Source organism: Serinus canaria, chromosome W, assembly GCF_022539315.1.
Source record: "Serinus canaria isolate serCan28SL12 chromosome W, serCan2020, whole genome shotgun sequence".
NCBI classification, from domain to species: Eukaryota; Metazoa; Chordata; class Aves; order Passeriformes; family Fringillidae; genus Serinus; species Serinus canaria.
The window spans coordinates 10,328,522-10,342,123 of NC_066342.1; the positions used below are offsets into that span (position 1 = coordinate 10,328,522).

Consider the following 13,602-nt stretch of genomic DNA (forward strand, 5'->3'; position numbering starts at 1 on the left):
AGCTCTTTAGTGATTTCAGCTCTTTGCTTGCTAAGTGCCTCGGCAGATGCAGGGAGAAAGAGGAGAAGGCTGTATGAGGTTCCACAGAGGTGTCTTTATTGGCAGCTTCTGTGAAGGGTCACAGTGACAGCTCTTCTGCAGAACTGGGCAGAAGTGGGTGTTTATATAGAGTATAGGGGTTTTGGGAAACAGTCCAATAGTAAGGGTCAAGGCGAATATGACCTATCATCTTACAGAGAAATAACGGGGGTCCGAAGGCGGAAGAGGGGCTTTTTTGATCTAGTCATCATGACTAGGCATTTCTTATCTTAGGCAACTGACTGCTGGGGAGGCCTTGCAGGCCCTGTGGCTGCTACAACCCAGAACCTCCCTGGTTGACCAGGGCTGCTGGTAAATGATTGAAAGTGGCTTGGTAAGTACTTCAGCCAGCTCCCTCAGTACCGTTGGGTGAATGCCATCTACCCCCATTGACTTGTGGAGGTCTAAGTGACACTGCAGATCATTGACCATTCCCTCCTGGATTATGGGGGCTTTATTGTGCTCCCTGACTCTGTCTTCCAGCTCAGGAGGCTGGGTACCCTGAGGACAACTGGTCGTACTAAATATTGAGGCAAATAAGACATTCAGTATCTTGGCCTTTTCATCTTCCTTTGTTTATATATTTCCCCCCTCATCAAAAAAAGGATGGAGATTCTTCTTGTCCTCACTTTTGTTGCTGATGTATTTGTAGAAACACTTTTTCTTGTCTTTTACAGCTTTCTGTTCTGCCATGCCAGTTGTCTTCTGTGCTGGCTCGTCTTTCAGCATGGGGACAGCCTGCTCCTGCTCCTTTAAGATTTCCTTCTTAAAGCACATCCAGCCTTTCTGGACTATTTTGCCCTTAAGGATTGCCTCCCAAGTGACTCTCTCAACCAGTCTCCTAAATAGGCCAAAGTCTGCCCTCCAGAAGTCTAAGGTGGCAGTTATGTTGACATGTGTCCTTATTTCTCTCATAATTGAAAACTATAATTTCTTGATTGCTTTGCCCAAGATGGCCTCTGACTTTCACTCTGAGCAGTCCTCCTCTATTTACAAACAGCAGGTCCAGCAGGGCACCTTCCCTGGTTGTCTCATTCACCAGCTGTGTCAGGAAGTTCTCTTCCATTTACTCCAGGAACCTCTTGGACTGTTTCCTCTCTGCTCTGTTGTATTTCCAGAAGACATCTGGTAGGTTGAAGTCCCCCATGGGAATCAGGTCCAACAATCACAAGATTTTCCCTAGCTGCTCACAGAATATTTCATCTGCCTCTTCATCCTACTTGGGTGATCTATAACACTCTCACCAGGACATCTGCCTTGTTAGCCTTCTCCCTGATTCTTACTGTAGTGGGTTGACTCTGGCTGGATGCCAGACACCCACCAAAGCTCCTCTATCACTCCCCTCTGTAACCGGACAAGAAACACAAAATATAACAAAAGGATTCATGGGTTGAGATAATGTCTGGAGGAGATCACTCACCAAATACTGTCACGGGCAAAACAGACTCAAATTTGAGGTATTAATTTAATTTATTACTCATAAAATCAGAGTAGGTCAATGAGAAGTAAAATAAGATCATAAAAACACTTTCCCACATCCCTCCCTGCTTCCCAAGCTCTACCTCCTCCCCCCAAGCAGTGCAGCGAGACAGGGAATGAGGATTATACTCAGTTCATCACAAGTTGTTTCTGCTGCTGCTCAGGGAGAGGAGTCCTTCTCTTGTTCCAACGTGGGGTCTCTCCCACAGGAAACCGTTCTCTATGAACTTCTCCAGTGTAAGTCCATCCCACGAGCAACAGTCCTCCCCAAATTGCTGCAATGTGGGTCACTCTTCCCACAGGATGTAGTCATTCAGGCACAGTTTCTTCCCCACAGGGTCACAAGTCCTACCAGGAAACCTGCACCGGCATGGGCTCCTCCCTCCATGGGACTGCAGATCCCTGCCAGGAGCTACCAAAACCTGCCATAAAACTCCAGTACACTTACTGATAAACACTCAATTCTATAATGCCATCATGTGAGAGACTGAAATGATAACGCTTAATTACTCAATCGGCCATTTGCAAAAGCAGCAGAGTGCTTTGCTGAGAGCAGGTTTGTACCCCCCCAAACGAAGGTGAGGAGGAGAGTTTTTGGGTATGTGGTGGCAAAGCCTCTGCTCTGAAAAAAACAGCCCAGGTGCAGAGGGGGTGCACATTTACCACCAGAGGATGACCACTACAAACTGACCTTTGTTTAGATAAACTTGTTGAGCCCTGCAATTGTGTACTGGATAACCTGTGACTAATGTTGTTAACAAGCTGGATTTTAAGCCAGATAAGGGAAAAGGCCCATTAGAAGCAGATCCTGTGTGGTGGGATAATGCTTTTTATCATGTTAATGTACTCCCTCTCAATATGGCTCAGGTGGAAAACTATATATATACACCAGTCATTCAGTGTCCCTCTAATCTGCCCCAAGGGATCTATTAACAAGAACAAGGTCATAACACATTATCAAGCTCCAAAGAATCAAAACACTCCCTAACATACAGGGCTAGCCCACTGCCTCTCCTTCTTTGCCTATCTCTTCTGAAGAGTCTGTAGCCATCCATTGCATCAGTCCAGTCATGCAAACCATCCCACTGTGTTTCTGTGATGGCAACTGTCATAGTTTTCCTGATGTGCAATAGTTTCCAGTTCCCCCTGTTTGTTGTCCATGCTGTGTGCATTGATGTAAATGCACTTTAGTTGAGCTAATAACCCTACTGCGTTTTTGTGGGGAGAAGTTCTTATTCATGTGACCATTCTCAGGTACTTCTGGGATTTTTAACACATCATTAACCCTTGCATCCTTACTTTTGCATGGATCTCCATCCCCTACCTCCACTGATATGGCAGACTGAAGGACCTTGGTAGCACACTGTCCCTCAAACATTTGCATGGTACCCCGAGGCTTATCTCTGTTGAGCCTGGTTTTGTCCACATCCCCCTTCAAATGTAGTTTAAAGCTGTCTCAATGAGCCTTGCTAACTCCTGAGCTAAAATCTTTTTTTTCCCCCTTTGAGATGGATGGATCCCATCTGTTGCCAGCAGGCTTGGTGTCACATAAACTGACCCATGATCAAAACCCCCAAAATTCTAATGGTAACACCAGTCTCAAAGCCAGGTATTAATCTGCATGATTTTCCTGTTTATTGCCCCATCATTCCCTGCAGGGAACTGGCAGGATAGAAGAGAACACAACTTGTGTTCCAGATCCTTCGATCAGTTGTCCCAAGGCCCTGAGGTCCCTCTTGGTTGTCTGCAGCCTTCTTGCTGGTACTTTGTCACTGCCCACCTGAAAAAGCAGTAACAGGTAATAGTGGGATGTACCAGGCTGGGAAGTATCTTGGTGATGTCCCTTACCCAGGCCCCAGGAAGGGAGCATACTTCCCTATGGGTTGAGTCCAGTCAGCATATTGGGCCCTTTGTTCCTTTCAAAAGAGAGTCACCAATGACTACTACTTCTTTACTACTACAACCCTTCTTTTTTTCTTAACTGAGGGGGTCATGATGCAGTGGGTAAGCTGCCCTGACCTAAGCAACGCCTCCAGCCTGGATGAACTTTCATCCACATTCTCATTTCCCTGGTCCTCAGATTCCAGGGTTCATAACTATTGTATAAGGGCATCTGGGAAGGTGAAGTAGGTCAGGAGGGGATTTGCCTGATATCCTGAAACCCATTTCTACACCCCTCCATCTCTACTGTCCCCTCCTTCTTCCTGGTGGAGAGAGGGTAGGATATCTATTGCTTCTTGTGAAGTAGATGGTGGGTCATTTGTCTAAGGCATGGTAGAGTCCCGCTCCACTGGTCAATCTCCTCAGAGTCCCTGATACTTCTTAGCCTTTCTACTTCTCAGCTCTGCCACTGGGCTGAGCAGATTGTTGACCTGATTGCACCTCACACATCTTTCTCTGTTGCCCTGCGTTCTGGTTTAGGGCAAATTTGGGAGAAAACCTCCAAAAGGGGCCCCCCCAGAAAGCAAACCCACATGGCCCCTCCCCCCAACTGGTTCAGGAAGAATTTCCTCAGAGAGAAGTGGAAAAAACCTGTTTATTTAACAGGCAAAGCACTCCCCAACACAAAAATGAACAATACCAGATGACAAAACTCATTTGTTGCTCTAAAGAGATGACAAATTCATAAAGTCTCTCCTGTGGGTGGTCGCTCTGTTATCAGTCCCTCTGGCACTGGGAAAGGCTGCTGCCCAGAGTAGGCCCTGGTAGGCTACAAAGTGCAAGCTCTCGGTGTTTCCCCAGGTCCTAGTCTGGAGCAGGTTCGAACGGTTCAAAAAAAAACAAAAACAAAAAAGGAAAGAAAAACAATCCAGGGAACTTCTCTGCCTCAGCTCAGCTAGCTAAACTAACTAAACAACGATGGAGCGCTGTGTTCTGCCCTGTCCGTGTCCAGACACCACAGTGGAGGAGTGAGAGCAGGCTGATAACAAAACTCCGTGCTTCTTCTTTCCCCCGCCTTCACTCTCAGAGCCAGTCTTCAAGGCACAGAATATAATGTTTGTGGGGTTTTTTTCCACAGAAGGTGGAAAAATCACACTTGGCTTTTTTTTTTGTTCAAGTCTAATGACAGATGGGTGCTGTAATGCAGACATGAATGTTTAACTTCCATGCCTTGCATCTCTCACAGTAACCATCTGTGTAAGCATAAAGGTGGTACAGACTAAGCTAAAAACTAGTATAGAAACTTTCATAGGAAGTATGGGGCTTTGTCCCTGAAATACAATAAATTTTTTGAAACAGGAATAGCTGCTTTGTGACTTGGGGAGGGTGAGAATCGTATGCTTTCATGCTCTCTCTCTACTGGTGTTTTCATTATAATTTTCAAACGTAGTATGGAAGTTCTGAAAATTAGTTCATAATATGGAATGTATCCAGTATAACAGAATATGAAGATATTTTTCATTTAACATGAAAGAAAAAATATTTTGTTTCACTTCATTGTTTATTTTAACCAAGTCTCAAATCAGACTATCTTTTCTGATATGTTTTTCAGAGTGATATAACTGAAAGTGCTTCTCCTATATTTGAGGAAGAACGAATTGATGATTGGACAGTATATTAAACAGTAGCTCTTGTATTACGAGAATAAGAAGATATCTGGGGAGTTGGGAAGAACTGGATTTTGACCCTAGTCTAGCAGCTCTGCTGCTCACTTAAACACAGATGAATGAAGACCCCATTTGGAAAATCACCAGGTCCGCGGTCCAGAGCTGATGCAGGTGAGGTGTTACTGAATTTGAGTGTTGTTGCTTTTTAGTGGGTAGAAAAGTGTCCTTTCAGATTTTTCTTATGTACTCATGGTTTTATGAAACTGTTACTGTTTGGATTTGATTGGGATGGTTGATGGTTGTTGGGGTTTCTTTTAAGATAAGAATTATTGGAATTGTGGGATTGAAAGGACATACATAAATTTAAGCTGTACAGAATTACATTTATGAAGTTATACTGGTTTTGGCTAGGATTGAGTTAAATGTCTTTGCAGTAACTGGCCTGGTGCTATGTTTTGAATTTGTGCTGAAAAGTGTTGATAACACTGATGTTACTGCTGAACGGTGCTTATACAGTGTCAAGGCCTTCTCTCTTTCTCATGTTGCAAGAGGAAGACAAACATAGGTGGTGATGGAATTATTTGCTGGATGTTTCCTAATTTCAGGTGTAGATTAGGAAAGTGTACCAGGTAGTAATTATTAGAAGACTTCAAAACCAACCTAAGTTTAAGACAATTTTATGGGGTGCAGACTTTGAAATGTTATCTCCCCTTAGTTTTAACCATTCCCCTTTCAACAATAAGAAGAGGCAAATATGAAGAGATAAGTGAAAAAATAACAGCTTACTAAAAGAAAAGCAGCAATAAACAAGAAAACAGCAATAACCACTAGATACAAAGGTGCTGAGTTACATGGCCCTGTCCCCGAGAAAAAAGAAAACAATATGGCTACCACCTGGACAGCCTAGTGGCCCAGAGGAGAAAGACAAGATGGTGGAGAAGCTCCCATTTGCCAAGATGGCAGCCACCATGTGGCCCAGAGGACAAAGACAAGATGACAGAGAAGTCCTCTTCTCCAGACCATGCAGCCACTAGAGAGAACAAAGGAAAACAAAACAGCAACCAAGCCTCTGCAGTTCCAGAACTTCCCCCCCCCACCCCCAAAAAACAACAGGAGCAGGGAAAAAGAAAACCTGGAAAAACCTGTTTTTTTCCAAAAGGCTCCAATGCTGCTGAAACACTGGAAGAAACTTCCTGACAGTTGCAGACTCAACCCCCACTCAGTAGCTTTAAACTCATGTAGAATGGCTCCAATGCTGCTGAAATGCTGATTCCTGTGAGGCAGCAGGAAGCAGGGACTCTCTTGCTCTTTTCTTGCTGAAAGACCTTGCAATATGATATAAATTAAAATTATAGCGAGTTTGTTGTATTTTATTAAAATATTAAAAAAAAAAACAACTGGGAGAAAAAAGCTATCAAAAGCACAACTAGGTTAAGTGACAAGAAGCTGGAATTAGAAATCCAAATCAGTAGTAAAGACTTAGAAGTGGTGGCTTCTTTGAAAAAGCTAGTTTTCCTCTGTCCTGCGTTGCCAACATATTTTATGAAAAATCCTTTACTTGGGATTTTTCCTTTCCTGGGAGCTGAGAAGCCTCAGAACAAACTAAACAATTCTTATCTGCTGCTGTGGAATGCCACGGGAAAATCTGTGATTGGCCCCGTCAGACTGTTTGCAATTAAGAGCCTATCACAATTCACCTGTTCGGCCCGTCTCGGGCTGAGAAGACTTCAGTTTACACATTCCTATTCTATTCTTAGCTTAGCCTTGTAGTGAAACCTTTCTCTTTACTCTTTTAGTATAGTTTCTGTATCTTATATATCATATAATAATAAATCAAAGCCTTCTGATACATGGAGTCAACGTTGTGGTCTCTTCCCTCATCCTGGGACCTCAGAAAACCGCTGTAATAGTCCTGCCTGTCAGCCTACAAAGGTGCAAGGAGCATGGTTGCCTGTCTCAAACACTGTCAAGGTGTCCTGGGAGGGGGCATGACTGGGGTATGGAGGTTATTCTATATCACCTCATGTCATTGCTGGGAGCAGGGAAAAGGGCTCTTTTATGGGGAGAAAAGGCTCCTTCCAGAAGAGAAAATATAGCAGAGGGAGCCTTTTGGTACTGTCTGTTATCGTGGAGGTTTTCCGTGTGAATAATTTCTTTTCTTGTACACTCTGTTCTTAATATTGTTGCTGTTACTCTTAATTTTCTTATCTTATTTCTGTTTCCAGTAAATTGTTCTTATCTCAGCCCATGATCTTTGCCTTTTGTGCCTCCAGCTCTCCTCTCCAGCCATCCACAGTGGGGAGGAGGAGGTGAAAACAGGGGAGCAAGAGAGAGCAGTGTATGGTTTGGAGAGTTGGTGGGGGCACTGAATTGGGGAGCACCATTCCTAAACCACGACACAAGGCCACAGAAGGAACTTGCCATAAGATAAGCCACCACAGTGGGAACTTAAGCACAAAAGGGCGGAATTTGCAACAGGAAGGCACTAATTCCAGGCCTGGTGAGGCAAGATCTGGTTAGCACATCCTGGTTAATGCATCTGGACAATAATTCCCATTGTGGAAAAGAGAGCAACTGCTCATACACATATCACCCCAAGTTATGGGAACATCATCTGTGACCACTCTGTGATACTTGGAACTTGGACTGTCAAAAGGTGGTACCCTCAGAAGAATGATTCCAGGACCCCCACCACTGAGAAGCCTGGGGTGAAGAAGGATCAATGGGATGCCACTGTCTTCTGCTTGATTTCTCTCTCTCTCTCTCTCTCTCTCTCCACCTTTTACTCTTTTCTATTTCTTTCTATCTCTCTACCTCACATTTATTGTAAAATGAAATCCGTATTGCACATGGTCTCATTTGCTACTTGGACAGAAGCATCTCTCACTAATCAGATCTTACCAAAACAAAAGGCCTTTATTTGCTGTAAAGTAGGTTTAAAAGAGGAGAAAAATATATTTGACTGAAGTATCCAGGTTTTTGAAGTTTACCTCTACTGGGAAACAGAATTAATATTTCCATCTTGAGAAATAAAGGATAACACCCAAAATGGAGAAACAAAGGAAAACCAAACTTTTTTCTTATTTTTTCACAACAGTAGAGCATGTGTCTACAGTCTCAGTAATTTTGTTAAAATATAGAGCAGACTCTCAGGATATAGTTTCAGTAGATCAGTCAGCTCCTTAGTGCTTGGCCTTGTGTTTGTGCTTCTAATTAGAGTATGTTTCTCCTCAATATAGGTGAATCCTGATTTTTTTTTTTATTAACATAATCCAGTTGAATTGTCTTTGAGGTAAATTGTGATTACCCTGGTGTCTTGGTTATTGGTATTGTCTTCGCTGTTCGTTTTTCTTATTTCATTGCAGTTTACAGTAAATTGTTCTTATCTCAAGCCATAATCTTTACCATTTTGTGCCTCCCATTCTCTTCTCCATCCCACCATGGGGGGGGTGGGGGGAGGAAAGTGAGCCAGTGGCACATGGTCCAGGGTGTTTTTGGTGGGAACACTAAATTGGGGAATACCATTCCTAAACCATGACACCTTGTGTTTACATTTATATTTCAACTTTTTGAGCCTAGTGATCACTTGTTTTATGCTGTACAAATGTAATGCATCATCCTTTACAGTCCTTCCTAGCTGTTACCAGTACTGTCCTTGGGAATTATTAAGAGATTCCACTCCCAGATTCGACTACTTTATGATGCAATGAAATCTTTTGGGAGAGTCAGGAATTCATTTGACCACTCTTCTCCTGGTCTGGTTTTCCAAACTCTTAGAGTTGACTTTGGGCAGGCAATATTAGGTGTAAATAAACACATCTTTGAAATTTTCAGGTCATTCAAAGTAATTCTGAAAGACATAAAATCAAGATTAATTCTCACGTGATTGAATGGTGTTTCCACAGTAGATACTGAAATATAATTTTTAAATGTCCAGCTTTTGCTGCCTGCCATAAAGACAGGATATTTTGAGAAATAAGCAGCTGTGGTTTGTTTTGAAGAGTCCATCTAATTTTGATAGACTGAATGGAGAGTACCATCTGATATGATGACAATTAAAAATATTGCTAGTAGCTTTCTCCCATCCCTCTTCCTTTTCTTTCCTCCTACCTGCCCCAGTTGAAATGTGTGTACTTTCTCTACAGTCCACACCCTCAAAGAATGTTTATTTTATTTCTGTGTTGTCTTACCCTTTTTCTCTCTTTCTCTGTAAGGTAGAAGCATTCAGAAAAATGGCTCCTAGTTTTGCTATTGAATTTAACAGTATTTTAAGGATAGATTAAGTAGAATTAATCCAGGCTCAAAAAGCAAAGGCCAACTGGCAATTAAATGCTTAAGTCTTTTGTTCTTGACTTTTTATTATTGAAAATATTTAGGTTTTTAGTCATGAAAGATTGAGCCATATATTTTCTTCTTCCTCAGATCTATCCAAGTTTGACTCTTTGCTGCTTATTATAAAGAAGCATAAAACTAATCACTTTGTGTGCTTGTTTTTTGGGTTTTTTTCTTTCTGATCTTCAGTATTAACTTCTGGTTTTATATCATGGCAAATTATATCAACACTTTTTACTTTGAATGATGTCTAAAACATGGAATTTCATGGAATGTACAAGTTGAAACACTAGCACTTGTCATTCCATAGTCAGGACAAGGTAAAGGAAATGAACTTAAATCCATTCAATGACATTCATGGTATACAGAATCTGATAGCTATCCATTATTGTTTTCTAATTACTATTAACATCTTTGAAGTCACATTATTGCTTGAGACCAAACCAAGCTTGACCCCAAAATACTTGACACACTAATTTTTCACTTGAAATATTTATCTGAATGTATTGCTGTACTGGGTTTGTATGGCAAGGTTTTGGTAGCAGGGAGCTACAGGGGTGGCTTCTGTGAGATGCTGCTGGAGGCTTCACCTTATGTCTGGCAGAGCCAATGCCAGGTGGCTCCAAGACAGACCCACCACTGGCCAATGTTGAGCCGATCAGCAATGGTAGCAATGCATCTGGAGTTATATATTTAAGAAGGGAATAAAAGTTATTGCACAGAAGTAATTGTGGCAAGAGAAGAGAGGAGAATATGAGAGAGGAACAACTCCGCAGACACCAAGGTCAGTGCAGAAGGAGGGGGAGGACGTGCTCCAGGTGCCAGAGCAGAGATTCCTCTGCATCCTATGGTGAAGACTATAGTGATGTCAGACTGTCCCCCTGCAGCCCATGGAGGCCTCAGGGGGTGCAGAGATCCACCTGCAGCCCATGGAGGAGACCCACTGCCTGAAAGAAGACTGTGAACCTGTGGGAAGCCCGTGCTGGAGCAGCCTGTTCCTGAAGGACTGCACCCCATGGAAGGGACCCATGCTGGAGCAGTTCATGAAGAACTGCAACCTGTGGGATGGACTCATGTTGGAGAAGTTTGTGGAGGACTGGCTCCTGTGGGAGGGACCGCACAGTGAAGAAGGGGAAGGACTCCTCTCCCTGAGGGGAAAGCAGCAGAAATGACATGTGATGAACTGACCCTCACCCCCAATCCCTGTCTCCCTGAACCGCTGGGGGGAAGGAGGTAGAGAATCAGGAATAAAGTTAAGCCTGGGAAGGAGGGAGGAGTGGGGGGGAAAATGTTTTTAAGATTTGGTTTTACTTATTATCTTTCTCTGATTTGATTGGTAATAAATGCAATTAATATCCCCAAGTTGAGTCTTTTTTGCCTGTGATGGCAATTGGTGAATGATCTCTCCCTGTCCTTATCTCAACTTATGAACCTTTCAATGTATTTTCTCTCCTCTGTCCAACTGAGGAGGGAAGCGAGAAAGTGGCTTTGGTGGGCACCTGACATTCAGCCAAGGTCAAACCACCACAATTGCCCTTGAAATTGTTGGCAAATTTTTAAATGTCTTCCTTTGAATTAGACACTTGACAGTGAGTGACTAATGCCAATTATGCTTCTGTCAGAAGCCATTTAAGTGATGCTACACATTTCAGGATGATTTGTGTAAACAAAGTTTCTGCTTTGCTTGTTATGTTTGGCATTCTCTCTTAAAGGTGACTATCAACATCATCAGCTAATCATGCCTGATGCATTTGGTGGCCTTCAATGACAGGATTAAAGAGGTGGTGGATGAGGGAAGAGCGACTGACATCACCTACCTGGACTTGTGCAAAGCATTTGGCATCCTGGTCTCTAATCTGGAGAGACGTGAATTTGATGGGTGGACCAGTCAGTAGATAAGGAATTGGCTGGATTGTCACTCTCAGACTTGTGGTCAACAGCTCAATGTCCAAGTGGAGATTAATGACAAGTGGTTTTCTTCAGAAGTCAGTATTGGGACCGGCACTGTTTTTTACCATCTTTTTCAGTGACATGGACAGTGGGATCGAGTCCACCCTCAGCAAGTTTGCCAACAACATCAAGCTGTATGCTGTGGTCAACATGCTGGAGTGAAGGGATGCCATCCAGAGGGATCTTGACAGGTTTGAGAGGTGGATCTCTGTGAACCTCATGAAATTCAACAGAGCCACGTGCAAGGTCCTACACCTGGGTTGGGGCAATCCCAAGCACAAATGCTTGATGGAAAATGGATTGAGAGCAGCCCTGAGGAGAAGGACATGGAGGTGTTAATGGATAAGGAGCTTGACATGAGCCATCAATGTGTGCTTACAGCCCAGAAAGCCAATTGCACCCTAGGCTGCATCAAAAGATGACGGAGTTGACGGGAGACAAGCACATCCGATGATGATCAACAAGTCTCGGTTTATTGATTTAACATGCGTGCTCTTATAACAATGATAATAAGGCTCATACATATTGCAAAAATAAAGCTCATTATTGGTTTGCTATAAAAGGTCAGCTCCGCCTTTGTTGCCACATACTCAGGATGGCTGTGGTTTCTCCACCCTAGCTAGTTCCTGCTTCTGCATCCTGTTATCGTATAACTTCTTGCTCAAGGATACTGCGGCCTTGCCTAAGGCCTCTTGCTCAAGGCCTATTGCTTTACCAGCTGTATTTTATCATGTCCCTTCTCTTCAAGCCACATCTCCACAAAACTCTCCACAAAAAGAAGTATAGCCAGTAAGTTGAGGGAGGTGATTATCCCCCTATACTCCATTCTGGTGAGACCCTACCTGGAGTACTACTTTCAGATCTTGGACCCTGAACATAAGAAGGACTAGAGTAAGTCCAGAGGAAGGCCACAAAGGTGATCAGAGGGATGGAACATCTCTCGTAGGACAACAGACTGAGAGAGTTGGGGTTGTTCAACATGGAGAAGAGAAGGCTTCGGGGAGACCTTATAGCAGCTTTCCAGTACCTAAAGGGGGCCTACAAGCAAGCCAGAGAGGGACTTTTCACAAGAGCATGGAGTGATAGGACAAGGGAATGGCTTGAAACTGAAAGGAGATAGGTTTAGATTGGATATTAGAAAGAAATTCTTTACTTTGAGGGTGGTGAGACACCAGAGCAAGTTGTGGATGCCCCATCCCTGGAAGTGTTCAAGGCCAGGTTGGATGTGAAGGTGTCTCTGCTCATGGCAGGGGGGTTGGAACTAGATGATCTTAAAGGTCTCTTCCAACCCAAATCGTTCTATGATTTTAATACCTATGTTGAACATTAATGTATTAAAATATTTTTGTTTGCACTCAAATGTTTTAAGTCATTAAGACATAGTAATACTTACAACATCATGTATTTACTAATAAATATTTTTGTAAAGAAACTGTACAAGCTATTTGGAATTTTAAAAGTCTTCTGCACAGTTGATTTGTTACCTTAGTGTAAGAAAAGGTTTATGTCTACCTTATGCTGTGAGAGTTTATTTCTCCCTTTAATACCTGGAGGAAAAAAGTAAAATATACAGAATGAAAGAAATCCTAAAACATCAGAAGTTTAGTATTCCTATTCCTGCAAGAAAAACAAAAACAGAAAGGCATTTCTATTGTGAATTTGTTCTAATGAGCTTTACCACTTGTCATGGTTTGACACTGGTCAAACACCAGGCACCCACGATAATCACTCACGTGCCCTCCCCTGCTACAGCTGGGCAGAGGAAAGGAAAAAAAAATTAATGAAGGCCTAATGAGTTGAGATGAGGACCAGGAGAAAACACTCCAAGGGCAAAACAGGTTCAACTTAGAAGAACAAAGTGAATTTATAACTAGCATTGTCAGAGGAAGATAATGAGAAGTAAAATAAGCCCTTAAAAACACCTTTTTCCGCCAACCCCTCCCTCCTTCACACCAACCGCGCAGGGAGACTGGGCATGGGGTTTTTGGTCAGTTCGTCACCCGAGATCTTCCACTGCTCATGGACAGAAGTTGCTCCCCTGCTACGCTGGGGGGTCCCTCCCATGGGGGACAGTTCTCTGTGAGCTTCTCCAATCTCATGAGCAGCAGTCCTCCCAAAACCACTGCAATGTGAATTCCCCCCATGGACAGACAGTCCTTCCAAAACTGCTGCGACATGGGTCACTCTTGCTTGGGGTGCAGTCCTCCAAGGACAG

At 43.1% G+C, this 13,602-nt stretch overlaps 1 protein-coding gene across 1 annotated transcript in view; it reads left to right on the top strand.

The window, feature by feature from the left end:
• LOC103824914 (spindlin-Z-like) overlaps window positions 1-13,602 on the top strand; it is a 98,267-nt gene that overhangs the window by 45,395 nt on the left and 39,270 nt on the right. The window contains 1 exon segment of the mRNA XM_050986447.1: window positions 5,051-5,276. Within this exon segment, the coding sequence (XP_050842404.1) occupies window positions 5,225-5,276 (52 nt within the window). The 5' untranslated portion in view covers window positions 5,051-5,224.